Source organism: Cucurbita pepo, chromosome 7, assembly GCF_057944985.1.
Source record: "Cucurbita pepo subsp. pepo isolate OVF chromosome 7, ASM5794498v1, whole genome shotgun sequence".
In the NCBI taxonomy this organism is placed as follows: Eukaryota; Viridiplantae; Streptophyta; class Magnoliopsida; order Cucurbitales; family Cucurbitaceae; genus Cucurbita; species Cucurbita pepo.
The window spans coordinates 2,580,728-2,596,075 of NC_141804.1; the positions used below are offsets into that span (position 1 = coordinate 2,580,728).

Here is a 15,348-nt window from a genome sequence, read left to right on the forward strand (position 1 = left end):
CGAAAAAAGTAATTCATGAATCTTCTTTACCGTGTAGGATGTCGAAAGAGCACGTTTGTATCTTTTAACCGAACCCAACAAATATTAATTGGATATTTTCATTTTTTTCCCATCAGAAAAGAAAAAAAAAATAAAGATACAGAAAAGAAAATTATAGTATTAGAGTCTAAAGCCCTAGAGAAAACAAACAGAAGAAGAAAAAACTAAGTATAGGATATATTGTGGCTAACACAGATGAGAAAATCTATTACAACATCCACATTAACACCAAAGCACGGGCTCGAACACAGAAGCACTCGAACGTGATTCACTTCTAACATTTTCTCCTTACCTTGTCTCTTCAACCGGAGCTCCGACCCGGAAACCTCAAGAAGAGTTGGAATGCTGCACACTTCTGTCTACTACTAACCAGAAGGGGTATGATGGAACTTAGTCTCTTGAAACGCCACTGCTACTTGCAGAAGACCTCTTTCCTGCATATTTCTGCCAAAAAACAAAGGAGAAAAGCTGCATTAGTTACCATGTTTGAAACCACCTTATCGGTAACAGCCCAAGCTCACCGCTAGTAGTTACTATCCTCTTTGGGATTTTCCTTTTCGGGCTTCCCCTCAAGGTTTTTAAAACACGTATGCTAGGGAGAGGTTTCTACACCCTTATAAAGAATAATTCGTTCTCCTCCCCAACCAATGTGGGATCTCACAATCTCTTCTAAGCTAACATTCTTAAAACACTGCCATATGTTACATTAGGATGGCTGAAAAATGATTACACCATGACGACAGTAGCAACTCTAGGTAAGTATAAATCTAGGGTCGTTACACTATCTCTCTTGCCCCGGGGTGGGAAGGATGCCTCACTGTTTTTTGGATTGGAATGACTGCCCCAACTAACCATTGGACACATGTTTGAAGTCTGTAAGTCACTAAATTACTAGTCACATTGTTTTAGCCCCTCCAATGATTTCTCTCAGGGATGAGAGTACATGGTTACTCTCCCAGGTTAATGCCCCGGGAAGCAGGAAGTGTGCTACACGACTATTGGACAAGTTCTCTCTCTCTCTCTGGGAGAGGTGTCTCTCTCTGTATTCTTGCTCAGGAATTTTCATAATTTTCTATTGAATGAATGGTACATGATTCTACATCGACAAGCACCAAGAAAAGAAGAAACAAATTATTTAGTGCTTCATTTTCATATTGATGGGCCTTACCTGTTTCCCAATGCTGAAAGGAATATATTTGTACTTGATCATGTGCATGATTTGGCGCTTCATTGTCAGGACAAATAGAACAATCCAATAGCAAAGAAGAATGGGCCAGAAAACAGGAACGTCAAAGAGTGAGAAGAAGGTCATGAAGAAGGCAATACAAAAGGCTTTGGTGATGGCATACCTGAAGAACAGAAATGAGAAAAAGATTCAAGACTCCACAAAGCCATCAATTCAACCAAATAATATCATCAAAGCCAACCATTTCACTCCAGCCTCGACCACTACCAAGCATTTGCTATAATTTGACTCTCCAAAATTCTAAGAATACAATGGAATCATCAAAGCCAACCAGTATGCAGTGCTGCACAATTCACTAACACTACCCAATACAGTAATACTTTCACAATTCATTGAATTTCCATCCTCAGGGAATGGCAGGTGTTTGAAATAAGGTTGACACTTGACAATATAAAACTATTCCACCATGAAATCATCAAGTTCACCCCATCCCCATGCAATGACAAGTTTTTTTCATTATGTTTACACTTGGCAAGAAGCGCCTTACAGAAATAAATAATACACTCTAAACAACTATGATCCACTGATGTACATTCTGTCCTGAAAAAGGTTAATTTGGATAGAGATATATCTTCTCAACATAAACCCTGTAATTTATATGAGCCAGTAACATAAATAACCTTTTTTCTATACATATACATATACATATACATACACATATATATATATATATAATCCGTATAACCTTTTACAAAATGGTTGAGGTTTTTGAAATACCAAATGTAGCACCAGATACTAGTTTTCAGCAATGAAATCCTTTTAGTTACTTCTAGAAAAGGGCAGAACGGAAGTCACATAACAATTAGCCAAAAACTATATCCAAAATTGAATGCAATCAAACGCAGAAATCAAAGTTACTGAACAGGCTAATGCAAGAGGAATACCAAAACTTGAACTCTGGAAGTCGGCGTATGAACGGCCTGAACTCATCAGACCCTTTAGTAGGCAAGGAAGCTCCATCTAAGACATCGAGCTCAGGATCAACCTTCGGCGATAGAAACCCAATCAAGAGATTCAAGATATAGATTCCCAAGCCATACGACACAACATAAAACCCTTGAACATAGAAAACACGCAACACATAAATCGCCGCAACAACAAGGGTTCCCAACCACCTCTGAACCGGGTGAGGAGTGGATCGATCCAAGTAATACTGAAACGCTCTGGCAAAATCATTTCTCCATTTGGCCAGAGGAGCTACTGCTGAGGCTGCGTCGCCCTCAACTCCTTCCATAAAAAAGTTATCCCCTAGAATATCCTTCGAATTGTAAACAATGACATTAGGTTAACAAAACACGATCGAGAGCAAAATAAGAGCATCAATCTAATCTATCGCCAAGAACAAGAAAAGTCAAACGAATTTTGGATCTCCTGTTTTCCGACCGTTCTCATTTTACTTCCTCTGATTTCAAATCACGAAACCAAATGACAGTATCCAAAAGCAGTTCTCGGCAATCACAATTAGAAATGGAATTTACAGAACGAAATCGAGTTGAGCAGAAGAAAACCATGAAATCGGAGAACTAGGGTTCGGAAAAGGAATCGAGAAAGTAGCAGAAACTGAAATCTAACCTTGAATAATCCGAAAAGCAAGAGGAAGAACAGTAAATGGATGAGAATCGGAGCGAGTCCGTAATTGAGAAGTAACGATCAATGAAGACGATTCCGTTGGCTCAGTTTTTCGGACCGAAATATTTCCCAATTATTTTCTCATTTTAAATATTTATTTTTCCAATTACCGCTAGCCTTTCTTTTTTCTTTTTTCTTTTTTTTTTCTCACGAAAAAAAAGAAAATATATGAAAGTTATTGAATTGAGTTAATAAAATCCATTTGAAAAATAAATAAATATCGAAGGGTTCTTTTCATGAACTCTAAAAATAATTATTTTAAATTCATTTTGTTTTAATTTTATATAATTTTATATTATATATTATGATGCTTCGGTGAATTAAGATGAATGCAATGGAAATAACAAAAGATTTTCGGTTATTTTTATTAAAAATAAAGTAAGATTTTCAAATAAAAAATATTAAATAGATATATAGAACATTATTAATTTACAGAAAGGCGGAAAAAACTTCATATAAAACAAAAAACGCTAGAAGGAGGGCTTGAACCTCCGACCTTGTGGTTAACAGCCACACGCTCTAACCAACTGAGCTATTCCAGCTGTTTAATTATCTATTTCTATTAAATTAATTTTGTACTTAAATAGTGGATTATTTACTATTATTTATTATGGTTTATTCAATAATATAAGTTTCATTTTAGCTTGTGTTTTAAAATAAAGAATTCAATAGAAAAAATAAACTCTTTATTTTCACCGTGTCTAAAAGCATTTTTAGTTCCAATTTAAAAACTTTAAATTTAAAATTTTTGCTAGAAATATTAATTAGCGTTTTGCCAAAATTCATTATTCACTTATGCTAAATAATAAATAGAGACTTCGACTCTAGGATGGAAGGATCCAACATTAAATGACGGAAGCTTTTCAAAGACTATGACACTTATCGTATAAAAAATGGATGAGTTAAAAGATGGTAACATTTGTATATGATGATATAATTAAATGTATCGTAACCCATAAGTGTAAATTTTTTAGTTGATTGATAACTTAATATGATATATACGTTGTAAGTCTTTTGTTCAAGTTTTTGTAATGTGATTTTACTCCATTAGTATTGATTTCTACTCGTTGTAGGGTCTTCAACAAATTTCCATATCTACGAATGAGACGTATTGATGTAATGTGCCAAAAATATATAGGAAAATGCTACAAGGTTAAAAGCCTAAAAAATGCTAGGAAAGTCATCTCCAACATAACATCATCGACAAAGATTAGTCGAGATCTACGTGAGTTTGTAGCCTATAGTTAGTGTCTTTATGAGTTTGTGTCTTTTTGTTTTACTACGTGTTAGGATCGATACCAGTTGTTAGCTCTAATACTAATTGTTAGGATCGGCTCAACAATGCATATACTCGATTAAGATGAACACAAAAAATATGAGAGAGAAAATACAAGGAGGAATATTGGCTAAAGAACAACCCACACACTCGATCAAGATGAACACAAAAAACATGAAAGAGAAAATACAAAGAGAAATATTAGCTAAAGGTTTTATTATTGATGACTTCAGGTATGTTCAACAAGAGAGAATAGAGAAAGAAGAGAAGTACATTTTGAGAGCACTGGCTAATGGGGTATATATATGGTTTCAATTTATTAAATATAGCTTCCAAAGATTTAAACCTACTAGATATAATCTAACAAATATATATCTATCAAATCTTTACCAAATATCTACCCATCTCTATCATATCTCTACTAAATATCTCCAAAATATATCTCTACCAGATTTAAGCATCAGGTTCCATATCCCAACACTATATTACTAGAAATAAGAAAAATACAAGAGATTTCAATTATCATGGTAATTATAAAAAAAAATAATAATAATAAAATTATAAGATAACAATCTCTAAAAACATGGACGACATTACTTCGAGTAGTCAAGAACGACATACTATAAAATCCGTTTACACTAATCTTTATTGACCCGAAGACAATTAAAATATCCACCAAATTAGCTTAGTTTTGAAGTTTTGAGAGTAAATAATTGAATTAAATATATTTATTTTCAAACCTATCTCATTTAGAATCAAAATTAGCCGTATAAAATCCAATTCTCTCCCTTTTTTTTTTTTTTTGTCTTTTATGGCTGAAAACAGAGTTGGAGTGCACTCCAGAGAAAAGAAAGGTTTGGAATATTTAAAAAATCAACCCAGAGGGATAATTATATAAAGATTCCAACCATTGGAAGTTAAAAACAATAAAACAAATATACTTGAAGAGAATAAAATCAAAGAAAATGCATTCAAGCTGGAGTTAATTAAGTAATATAAGAGAAAAATGGATTAAATCATTGCCCAACATGCAAAAAAGAGTATATTCCTGTCCAAATAAAATTCAGCATTTCCATTGGTAGTTAAGAGAAAAGAAATCATATTGGGCTTTCTATTTTGTTATCCTTTGGAATGCTTGGAGCGCCAAGGGATCTCTTGTTTCAAAATAGATTCAAAATTATAATTCCACTTATTCAAAGATTCTGCCTTTGTTGTGTCCTCTACTAGTGATGATAGTGATGATAAGTGATGATAAGTGATGATAAGGATGGTAAATGAAAATCATCCATTTGGAAGAATCCCACACAAAGTTAGAGAATTTACCTCAATATTGATGGCCTTCTTCTATTGTTGGATCCTTCCTATCACGATAACACATCAGTTTAAGTATATCTAATGTAACTTCAAACTTTTGAAATCCAACAAAAAAATAATAATAATAATAATAATAATAATGCTTAATCAACTTTTTAAATATATCAAAAGAAATAAATCCTTCTTACGATATTAGGAAAATTGAAAAAAAAAAAAAAAAAAACCCCTTTTAATGCCCAATCAAGGGATAAAAGATGAAAGTGAAAATTATCTAAAAGAATAGGATCTATTATGTATATTTTTTTGAAATTTTATGTTTTATAATTTTTTAAAAGTAACATGGATGATAGGTGTTGGATGAAAGTCTCACATCTGGTAATTTAAGGAATTATCATGAGTTTATAATCAAGGAATACTATCTACATTAGAATGAGGCATTTTGGAGAGGCTCAAAGCAAATTCACGAGGGTTTAGGTTTAAAGTGGACAATATCATATTATTGTGGAGAGTCGTGTTCATAGGAACTACTTGTAAGGTTAATCGAAAAGAGTTACAATATAGAGAAAGCTAGCCAACCGAATTTAATCTAAAAGTGCATTATACGCTGCACTAACAGATGCAGTGAGATAACCCTAAGAAACATGTACGCGGGCCAAAATGCAATATTCATTATGTCTAACCTTCTTTCTCAAGTCTAATAGTTCTTTCAGTAAAAAAGTTGTACAAGATCTAACATTCCAGTTCTAAGTGTCCACCCAAAGTTGGATGTGCGTGAATAATAAGTATGCTATCTAAAAATGTTTGTGGCTGGGCCACATGATTGGCCAATTCTAGTAGAATATTAATCCAATAAAATTAAGTATTTATAGAATACAAACTAAACAAAATCATTCTTGCACAATAACAAGTGGACACGAGATAACTGTAGGTATTTATTCATTGCATGATGCACAAATTTCTAGTTTCACATGTATATTCGAAAAAGAAAAAAATAAAATGTGCACGATGTGACATTAGGCTAGAATTTAAAGAGAAGTATCAGAAAATAGCAATCAAATCATCTTTTACCAAAAAAAAAAAAAAACTAAACTAAACTAAACAAATAAATAATTTTACCAATACTTCTTAGATTAATACATTATTGGTAGAGAAGAAATACAAATGTGTCTGTCTAATCACTTTAGCAATACTTAGTATGTATTTGGAGTAATTTAAAAAAAAATACATTTGAACTGAAATCATTTTTTCTATTAACAGATAGAAAAAACACTAATTTAGAGTATACATTATTATATAAACCTAGTTTCTAAAAAGAAAAGGTATTGCATGCTTCAAGAGTCAATCTACGGTGGTAGTGGAGTGGCATATTAATAAAAAGTTACCTATCTTTTTAAATACTTAAATATCTTGTTGTTTAGATTGGAATCTGAATCTTAAACCTAGTGGGATGCTACAAATTCTTCAGCACTGACATTCGAATCTTTCGTGCAACAAAACTTTCATTTAAATTAATAATTTTTCTAAGTAGAACTAAAATTTCCCTTTAGTTATTTTAATTAATTTTGTATATATTATTTAACCACACTATTCAGCCTCCTCTAAAGTTTATGGAACCCTCAAACAACCTTCTCAACAATCATCTCCGGACAAAGCACACTTTGGGCTTCTTCAAGAGGTCTTATACTAATGGAGATATATTTCTCACCTATAAATTCATGATCATTCCTTGAATTAGCCAATATAGGACTCTCTCCCAACAATCTTCAACACATTATGTGTGTGAGGAGTAGATATGCACAAAAAAAAAAAAAAATCATGGAAATATTTATATATATTTCCAAGTATCTATTTATCAAATAAAAAGAAATAATATGAATATGTCATTAATAAATAGATCGCTGGAAAGTATTTTCTACTTGGCATCCTAAAGTTTCCATTCCAAAAGTTCCTAATTCGGGCATACTATAGGCCCTCTCAAAAGTTTATTTCAACATCTAAGCTAACGTTGGAAAAATGATTTGTATCAATGGTGACCGTTTTTTCCGGTTAAAAAAGTAGTGAGAGAGATGGTCCTACCTGTTCTTGGATTAAATTTATTGCAAGTAGCGGAAATATGCAAAAGGGGAACGGACCAATAATCCAGAGACCCACTAAAAGGGAGGGAAGGTGGAGGTTTATATTGAAAGCAGCATTCAGTGTGTGATTGCGTAGGGTAAGAATTGGATCTAATCCTCCCACCAGCCTATTAAATCTTTAGAATTTCTCATTGCTGATGAAGTGACGATATTATAAGTGACAAGAACAGTGTTTTGAAATGATCTTACGACCCCTTGGTCGGTCACTCGAACTTTCTCAGGCAAAGGGAATCACTCTAAAATGTATTCTTCAACTTGTTTAACCCCACTACCATCACCTTGACTATATAAGAGGCACTCACAGCCTACATTCACACCAGAACCTTGACTAACTCCTCGCTTACAAGAGACACTCAGAGCCTACATTCCCAGCTTTCCTTCCAAACTCCCTTTAATATAATGGCATCAAATACTTTTAGATCTTCAGGCAGTTCAAGCTCCACATGGACGCCTAAGCAAAACAAAAAGTTTGAGGATGCTCTGGCTTTTTACCCTGAGGACACACCAGACCGGTGGCAAAAAGTGGCCAGGGCCGTAGGTGGAAAAACAGCCGAGGAAGTAATAAGGCATTATGATATCCTGGTGCACGATCTGATGCATATAGAATCTGGAAAGGTTCCTCTTCCCAAATACAAGCCCATTGCATCCAACAGTATAGTGTGTGGTGATGAGCAGAGGTAACGTGCTATCTATCTACTCCTACGCGTCTTTTTATGTCATATGTCAAGTCTCTATCCTACTTTCATCCTCGGAAAGTCATCCAAATCTGATATTTAGTTCATAGGGGAAAAGACATTCAAAATAACGTGGTTCTTACAAGAATAGATATTCAACGTTAACAGTAAAACGCACCTTCCATCAACCTTACGAAATTGTTAAGAATCACAGATCTCCACAATGGTATAATATTGTCTACTTTGAGTATAAGCTCTCTGTCGCTTTGCTTTGAGCTTCCCAAAAGGCCTCATGCCAATGGAAATATTATTCCTTACTTATAAACTCATGATTATTCCTTAAATTAGCTAACGTGGGACTCCCTCCCAACAATCTTTCACTCGAACAAAGTACACTATAGAGCCAACCCTGATGCCTATGGAGCCATCGACAATCCTCAACAATTTCTTCAATCGAATAATAGTATACCTTTTCGTTCAATCCTCGTAGCTTTCATTTACTTAAAGAAGTTCTTCTAAATACTTCATGCTATTCCTATTCATGCATTCTCACAATCTCTCATGCTTTTCTAAGTTGCATGCACATGGTCCTGTATTTCTGAATTCAGACATCTACGTATCTATCCATCCCTTCTTTAACATTTGGATCTACTTCAGTACTTGGCCACAAAAACTGATTAAAAAAACTGGCAAAGCTGACATGGGTGAATTAATTAAGCATCAAGTGTGCCCGAGAACTCGCCTTAAACTATACCTCTGTTTCCTTGCAGATTAACTGTCCATATATTCACATTTAGAAACATTTAGCTAATCTTTCTATCTTCTCTCTTTGAACTATTGTTGCAGGCTCATGAAAAATCTAAAGCTCCAATAAGGGAAGGTATTATACCGATGATGTAATAAGAGCTGCAGAAGCGCTGTTCTCGAAAATTACAGGAATATGGCTGGGTGTCAGTGTTCTTTATTTTCACGCCCTGTTGGTCCTTTCTAGCATATATTGCTAAACTATTGGTAACATGTGTAGCCTAAACTAAAGTTAAGTCGTAACCTGTTTGTTCTTGTACCTGATAATTCTGCTTTTGTGTACTTGTGTGATTACTGTTTCATTCGCTTTCCAATCATTAGAAAAATGAAAAGAAAAAGCAAAGAATATATATGTTTGCCTTTATTGATTATCGCTACAAGTGATATTCCTAGTCTACGGACTAGCCAATGTGACGTCTAATCAAGTATAAAGTGGACGGATCAATCCAATTATTTCATCAAATGAACGATCAACAGAACATGTAGAGACAGAATAATTAGTAAACAATGGAAATTGTAAATTTGAGACCGAGCCAAGGAGATGACCAACTAAACGCTTAAGAATTCAGAGGTGAAAAACAAACAATAAAATTGGGGAAAGACGGGAAGAACAATAACTTTCGAGGAAAACAATTATGAAAAGAGGCATCGCACAAGATCCATTTCACTGACCTGTAGACGAGGTTGCGCATGTAAATCCTGATGATGGAGATGAGTAATTTCTCTGGCAAAATCCGACTCGAGTAACTGATTGAACAATTTAATCCTGTTTCGGAAAACGAACAACAATTTGAGAAAAATGTCAATCGACATGACTTTCGATGTACACAACTATCGAAAATCAGAACCGGAATGTAACCGCTTATTAATACGGACCTGAAGACGGTGAAAACAAGATGAGAATAGGATATGGACACCGGAAATCCATTCAAATTAAAGAACATCGAACGAATTGCAGATAAAATAACTGCGAGAGATCGGAGGAAGTCGCCATTGGAAGGAACAATTATCAGGCACCTGAATAGGATGAATCCGCGGTACAAGTAAAACCAGGATGAGAATGCGGCATATTGCCGCATGATCAAATATTTGAATGCTGAGTTGAAAAACGAACAACAAAATGCAATTTCAAAGAAAAAAATGTCAAATCAACAAAAATTTCTGTGTGAACAGTCATCAAGAACCAGAATCGGTATAAAACCGCGATAAATGATACTGACCTGTAGACGATGAAAACAGAATGACAATGCGGCAGAAATCAATAACGTTACGTTGAACGAACTGCAGATGAAATTAACAACAGTGAGAGATTGGAGGAAGTAGTAGCCATTGGGAGGCTCAATAAGCTCGAAGCAGATGGTGGAGATGAAAGAAGAGACCAGAGATTGGGATTGATTCTTCTCGATTAGAAGAAGACGAAATGGCGGGAAATTTGCGACGTGAAACGCGCGAAGACGATCAGATCTTTCCTTTGTGTACTGCATGGAAACCAATCTTAAGATCCTGACCGTTCATCGTGCAGAAAATTAGAGTACATCTGATAATAAGATCTTGTCCGTTGATTACTGGCAAGATAAAACAACGAAAATGAAAGCTAAAAATATTGGAGATGCGGGGTATCGATCCCCGTACCTCTCGCATGCTAAGCGAGCGCTCTACCATCTGAGCTACATCCCCAACGGTTAAATAATTAAAATAATAATAATTAAATAACAAAATCTTAAATATTAAATCTGTATTTTTATTAAAAATGCAATATTAATTATGTCCACTGATAATAAAAAATATATATATTTATGATAATGATTAATAAAATGTTATTGACCCATTATATAATAGTATGATTATAAATCAATAGATACCATTTTAAAAAATATAATTTCTTACAAAATACTAAATATTTAATTTAAAAATTATATATATAATTTTCAAGTTGAAATTAAAATTCAATACATGCCTATTTTAGAGATCATATGAAATTAAATTGGTTAAATTAATAAAAATATTCATAAAATTTTAAAAGATTTAATAGTACCCTTAAATTTTAAAAAATACTCTTAAAACTTATATATATATTTGAATCATAAAATTTTTAATTATTATTTTGTAATTTTTATAATTTTTATAATTTTTTAAAAAATACCCTTACCATGAATACCCTAATTAAAAAATAACCATTAACAACTTTAATTTTTATACAAAAATAAAATTTTATAGTTAAAATTGTCGAAAATTATTGGAAGCGAGTCCCACATTAGTTAATTTAGTGAAAGATCATGTGTTTATAAGTGCGAAATACTACCTCCATTAATGAAGGTCAAAGCAAAATTACGAGAGATTATTGTGGAAAGTCGTGATTCTTAACGAAAATTGTTTATTTATATTTTATAGATAATTTATTTTCTTAATTTTAAAATTTAAACTTTATACATATTATTTTTAATGTGGAATTACAGTTTGGTCCTTATATTAGCAAAAAATAATATTTTTTTGAAAAGTTTAATTTTTACATTTAAAATAAAAATAAATAAATAAATAAAAAGGAAAAAAAAGAAGTGGGGAGATGAGTTGGCACAAAATGATTGGTTGGGTGAACAAATCTAGAAAGAAGTAAGCTGAGTTCATCATTCATCTAATCATTATCTCATTAATTAAAACAGAATAATCATATTATATTAATATTATATTATATTATATTGTTTCTTAATTAAGTTGGTTTTCCGCACCCCCTGCAATCTTCTCATCAATCAAATTCAACCCAACATTTCCCAATGTCGTTGACTTTGACTTTTTGTCAAACAAAAACCAAACAATTTACCTTAAATTTAATATACCTAAATTAAATTCATTCTTCCTTTTATTTTATTAATATAAGTAATTACTCGACTATGTAAATTAAATTACCGCGTTCATAGGTTCAGCTGCAAAAACTAAATTTTCGAGTTTGTTGGAACGGTGACATAAACTATCCAAACAGAGCAAAAAATTTTATGTTGGTTGAATCGGTGATCTAAATTAACCAAATAGAAGTTACAACCTAACTCAACCTTCTATTTTCGGTCGGGTTGAGTTGGTTCGTCAAGCTGTTTTTTTTTTTTTTTTTTAAATTTCATAAAGTTCAAATATCAGACATTCATAAATCAGAGTTCATCGCTTACTTATGTTGCATAGATTAAATATTTGTAACATTCATAATAATCTTAAAACTATGACAGTGTAGGATTGAGTTTGGTTGGTTTGTAACTCTGTTTTTCAAACCTCAAAAGATTGAACTCGACCCAAATTAAACTGAAAAAATAAAAATCAGACTTAACCCAGGTTAAGTTTCAGTTGGATAGCTTGAATTAGTTCGGGTTTTAGATCACATCGATATCCCTAAATTGAATATGTAATTAATTATTATATCATGGTAAGACATGGTTATTTAATTTAAAGGTATAAAACCTTCAACGTGTATTGGGATGTCCCACGTTGGTTAGAGAGGAGAACAAAACACCATTTATAAGGGTGTGGAAACCTTCCCCTACGTTTTAAAGCCTCGAGGGGAAGCTCGAAAATGAAAGTCTAAAGATGACAATATTTGCTAGCGGTGGCTCTGGGTCGTTACAAATGGTATTAGAGCAAGACACTGAATGATGTGTCAGCCTTCTCACTGTTCCCCGTAGGGGGGTAGACACAAGGCGGTGTGCCAGTAAGGACAATAGGCCCCGAAGGAGGGTGGATTTGGTAGCGGTCCCACATCCCCGAAGGGAGGTAGACACGAGGTTGTGTGCCAGTAAGGACGCTAGACCTCGAAGGGGGGTGGATTTGGTAGCTGTCCCACATCGATTTGAAGAAGGAAATACGCGTTTTAAAGCCTTGAGGAAAAGCCTAGAAAGGACAATATCGAAAAATCCAAAGTGGACAATATCTGCTAGCGGTGATCCGGGCCGTTACATATATATATATATATATATATATATATATATATATATATATATATATATATATATATATATATATATATATATATATATATATATTATAAGCATATAATAAACGAATAAGGACCCACAAACCATATCCAAAATCACAAATAAAATTAGTCAAATTCATGTCTTAACGAATTCCAATTTTAGTTAGTCAAAAACTTCAACAAATTTCCTTAAAACTTTCCAATTAAAAATTTAAAATTTAAAATAAATAATTTAAGTAGTAATTAAAAGAATTAAATTAAATTAAATTTGAAAACTAGTCTATGCCTATCTTTCATGTATTCATTAAACTTTTTAATTTTTTTTAATTTTAATATTTATTAATAATTAAAATTTTAAACAAAAAATGATAACGAACATGCTTAAATAATAAAACCATAAATAATTGAGGGTTTAAGATTAATTAAGATTAATTAAGATTAATTAAGATTAATTAAGATTAAGAATCACAAAAAGGTCTCTGACATAAAATCGTCTCAATATTCCTCTAATTATATAAACCTGATATTTCCCTAAAATTTCAGTGATTCTTACCTTCTTCCTTGAGCAGGCATTGGCTATGGCTTCCTATGATTCACTCATCACGGCGGCACCGGAACCGGCACCGGCGACGGCGACGGCAACGGCAAGTTCTGGTTCGTTATTGTCGTTCTGCTTCTTCATTGTGTTCTTGTTGTTGTGCATCCAGACTTTGAGGACTTGCCGTTTCACTCTGACTTCGCTACAGAATCTCTCCACTTCTTCTTCGTCTTGCTTTTGAATCCTCCATCCGATCTTCTCTGCGAACTCGAGCATTCGATCCTTTTGCTCCTGTGTGAACTTCGTACGGAAGCGCTTTTTCGATAAGGTGTAGGAAGACGGCGGCATGACCTCGGCATTTGATTGGAAGACATTTAAATCCTCGCTGGAAGACTCGGTTCCGCCACCACCGGCGTAGGCGACGTTCATTGGAGCGATGATTGGAGCGGTAGGACTGGAATGGAGATTCAACGCCATGGAGAATTTATGGTGTCCGTGGAGAGCGGAAGGAGACGGTAATGGCGCAGGAAGCTGGAGATGAGGTAACATTAATCCTCTTCTGTAATTAGCACCGATACTTAATTGATTCTCGCCGTCGATTTCTTTCCTGTGGAAGTTTCGATGACATTCACAGGCGGCACATTTCAAAGCCTCTAGGGTTCCGTCTTCACCACTAGGCATAAACTCCCCGCATCCGTCGTATATATTCCCCCCAACGCTCGCCGCGTGATTCTTCAAACACTCTCGATACCTAACTCCAGTCCCCGCTCCTCTCACCTTGGATCTACCTCCACCTCCACCTCCACCACCACCACCACCACCACCGCCACCGCCACCTCCACCGCCGCCGCTAACATCCTCTCCAGCAACAAGATCAGCGTCGAGATGCTCTGGTTGGATATGATGATGAGAACCATTATGAACCGACTCGATTCTCCTCTCCACAACTCCAGACGACGTTTCCCCAAAAATATGCGCATATCCGCCTCCACCGCCAGAAACAGCAGGCATCATTACTTCCTTCTCCTGCTCTCGCATATCCATGAATTTCAAAACCTCAACCACAACAGAGATGAACAAACAGCAGAGAGATCTCAAAACAAAGCACGGATTTCAAACAGTTTGAGGTACGCAAATTAATTAATTCCTTCCCTGCATGCTCTTTTTTGCTCTGTTTGTTCCTCAGAAATTAGATAGAGATAGGAAGAGCTAAGCATAAGAGTAGAGAAAGGTAGCGTTGCGCATTTGAAAAAAAAAAAAACGAAGTCAGATTCAGAAACCAGATTGGTTTCATCAGCACCATGAACTAGAGAGAGAGAGAGAGAGAGAGAGGAAGAGAGAGATTAGGGTTTGTGAAGAAGAGAGAGAAGGGTGAAAGAGGGATTTAATTATTTAATTTATTTTTTAGAAAAAAAAAAAGAAAAAAAAAAGAAAAATTGCCTCAAGGGATCCAACAGGCCAGCTACATAAGCAACAAGAGACAGGTTGGTTGCTTAAGGAGAAGCCGGGGAGTAAGAGGGGAAGGGCAAAATGGTAATTAAAGAGAGAAAAAAAAGAAGCGACAAGGTCATGTTCATCCCTCTCCCACGGCCTGCCATAAAGGGACCCACACCCCGCCCCACCCCGCCCCACCACGCCCCACCACACCCTCATCATTATTGCTGTGCCAATTTTTACAGCGGGGTAAAAGTGGTAAAAGTGAAAAGTAATAAGAGAGGGTGAAACAGTAGTGGGGTTG

General features: G+C 34.5%; 4 protein-coding genes and 2 non-coding genes across 6 annotated transcripts; 1 reads left to right on the top strand and 5 right to left on the bottom strand.

The window, feature by feature from the left end:
* Nucleotides 1-80: 80 nt before the first annotated feature.
* On the bottom strand, nucleotides 81-3,016 carry LOC111797975 (protein RER1B). Its single transcript, XM_023680898.2, has 4 exons — nucleotides 2,858-3,016; nucleotides 2,170-2,543; nucleotides 1,208-1,388; nucleotides 81-483 (listed from the first exon to the last, which is right to left on the bottom strand). The coding sequence occupies exons 2-4, from the start codon at nucleotides 2,517-2,519 to the stop codon at nucleotides 430-432; spliced, it is 585 nt and encodes a 194-aa protein (XP_023536666.1). The 5' UTR covers nucleotides 2,520-2,543; nucleotides 2,858-3,016; the 3' UTR covers nucleotides 81-429.
* Nucleotides 3,017-3,382: 366 nt separating this feature from the next.
* On the bottom strand, nucleotides 3,383-3,456 carry TRNAN-GUU (transfer RNA asparagine (anticodon GUU)). The gene has a single exon. It is a non-coding gene; the product is annotated as a tRNA-Asn (tRNA).
* Nucleotides 3,457-4,428: 972 nt separating this feature from the next.
* LOC111799084 (uncharacterized) lies at nucleotides 4,429-10,601 on the bottom strand. Its single transcript, XM_087125561.1, has 5 exons — nucleotides 10,497-10,601; nucleotides 10,338-10,398; nucleotides 9,994-10,213; nucleotides 9,790-9,883; nucleotides 4,429-5,551 (listed from the first exon to the last, which is right to left on the bottom strand). The coding sequence occupies exons 1-5, from the start codon at nucleotides 10,599-10,601 to the stop codon at nucleotides 5,510-5,512; spliced, it is 522 nt and encodes a 173-aa protein (XP_086981687.1). The 3' UTR covers nucleotides 4,429-5,509.
* Nucleotides 7,920-9,472, top strand: LOC111799083 (protein RADIALIS-like 4). The gene is made up of 2 exons (XM_023682481.2): nucleotides 7,920-8,316; nucleotides 9,160-9,472. The coding sequence occupies exons 1-2, from the start codon at nucleotides 8,039-8,041 to the stop codon at nucleotides 9,185-9,187; spliced, it is 306 nt and encodes a 101-aa protein (XP_023538249.2). The 5' UTR covers nucleotides 7,920-8,038; the 3' UTR covers nucleotides 9,188-9,472.
* A 120-nt stretch (nucleotides 10,602-10,721) lies between the features above and the next one.
* Nucleotides 10,722-10,794, bottom strand: TRNAA-AGC (transfer RNA alanine (anticodon AGC)). The gene has a single exon. It is a non-coding gene; the product is annotated as a tRNA-Ala (tRNA).
* Nucleotides 10,795-13,494: 2,700 nt separating this feature from the next.
* On the bottom strand, nucleotides 13,495-15,313 carry LOC111798956 (zinc-finger homeodomain protein 2). The gene has a single exon (XM_023682314.2). It carries the CDS (start codon nucleotides 14,652-14,654, stop codon nucleotides 13,659-13,661), a length of 996 nt encoding a protein of 331 aa, XP_023538082.2. The 5' UTR covers nucleotides 14,655-15,313; the 3' UTR covers nucleotides 13,495-13,658.
* Nucleotides 15,314-15,348: the final 35 nt, after the last annotated feature.

What these genes read in the sequence shown, in the direction of transcription:
- LOC111797975 (XM_023680898.2), bottom strand. Translation starts at nt 2,519, where the DNA reads ATGGAAGGAGTTGAGGGCGACGCAGCCTCAGCAGTAGCTCCTCTGGCC. An exon ending in CTTCCAGAGTTCAAGTTTTG is followed by an intron (nt 1,389 to 2,169) that starts GTATTCCTCTTG and finishes TCTGTTCTTCAG; the next exon opens with GTATGCCATCACCAAAGCCT. An exon ending in CTTTCAGCATTGGGAAACAG is followed by an intron (nt 484 to 1,207) that starts GTAAGGCCCATC and finishes GTTTTTTGGCAG; the next exon opens with AAATATGCAGGAAAGAGGTC.
- LOC111799084 (XM_087125561.1), bottom strand. Translation starts at nt 10,601, where the DNA reads ATGCAGTACACAAAGGAAAGATCTGATCGTCTTCGCGCGTTTCACGTC. An exon ending in AGAATCAATCCCAATCTCTG is followed by an intron (nt 10,399 to 10,496) that starts GTCTCTTCTTTC and finishes TTTCATCTGCAG; the next exon opens with TTCGTTCAACGTAACGTTAT. An exon ending in CTTGTTTTCACCGTCTTCAG is followed by an intron (nt 9,884 to 9,993) that starts GTCCGTATTAAT and finishes TTTCCGAAACAG; the next exon opens with GATTAAATTGTTCAATCAGT.
- LOC111799083 (XM_023682481.2), top strand. Translation starts at nt 8,039, where the DNA reads ATGGCATCAAATACTTTTAGATCTTCAGGCAGTTCAAGCTCCACATGG. An exon ending in GTGTGTGGTGATGAGCAGAG is followed by an intron (nt 8,317 to 9,159) that starts GTAACGTGCTAT and finishes CTATTGTTGCAG; the next exon opens with GCTCATGAAAAATCTAAAGC.
- LOC111798956 (XM_023682314.2), bottom strand. Translation starts at nt 14,654, where the DNA reads ATGGATATGCGAGAGCAGGAGAAGGAAGTAATGATGCCTGCTGTTTCT.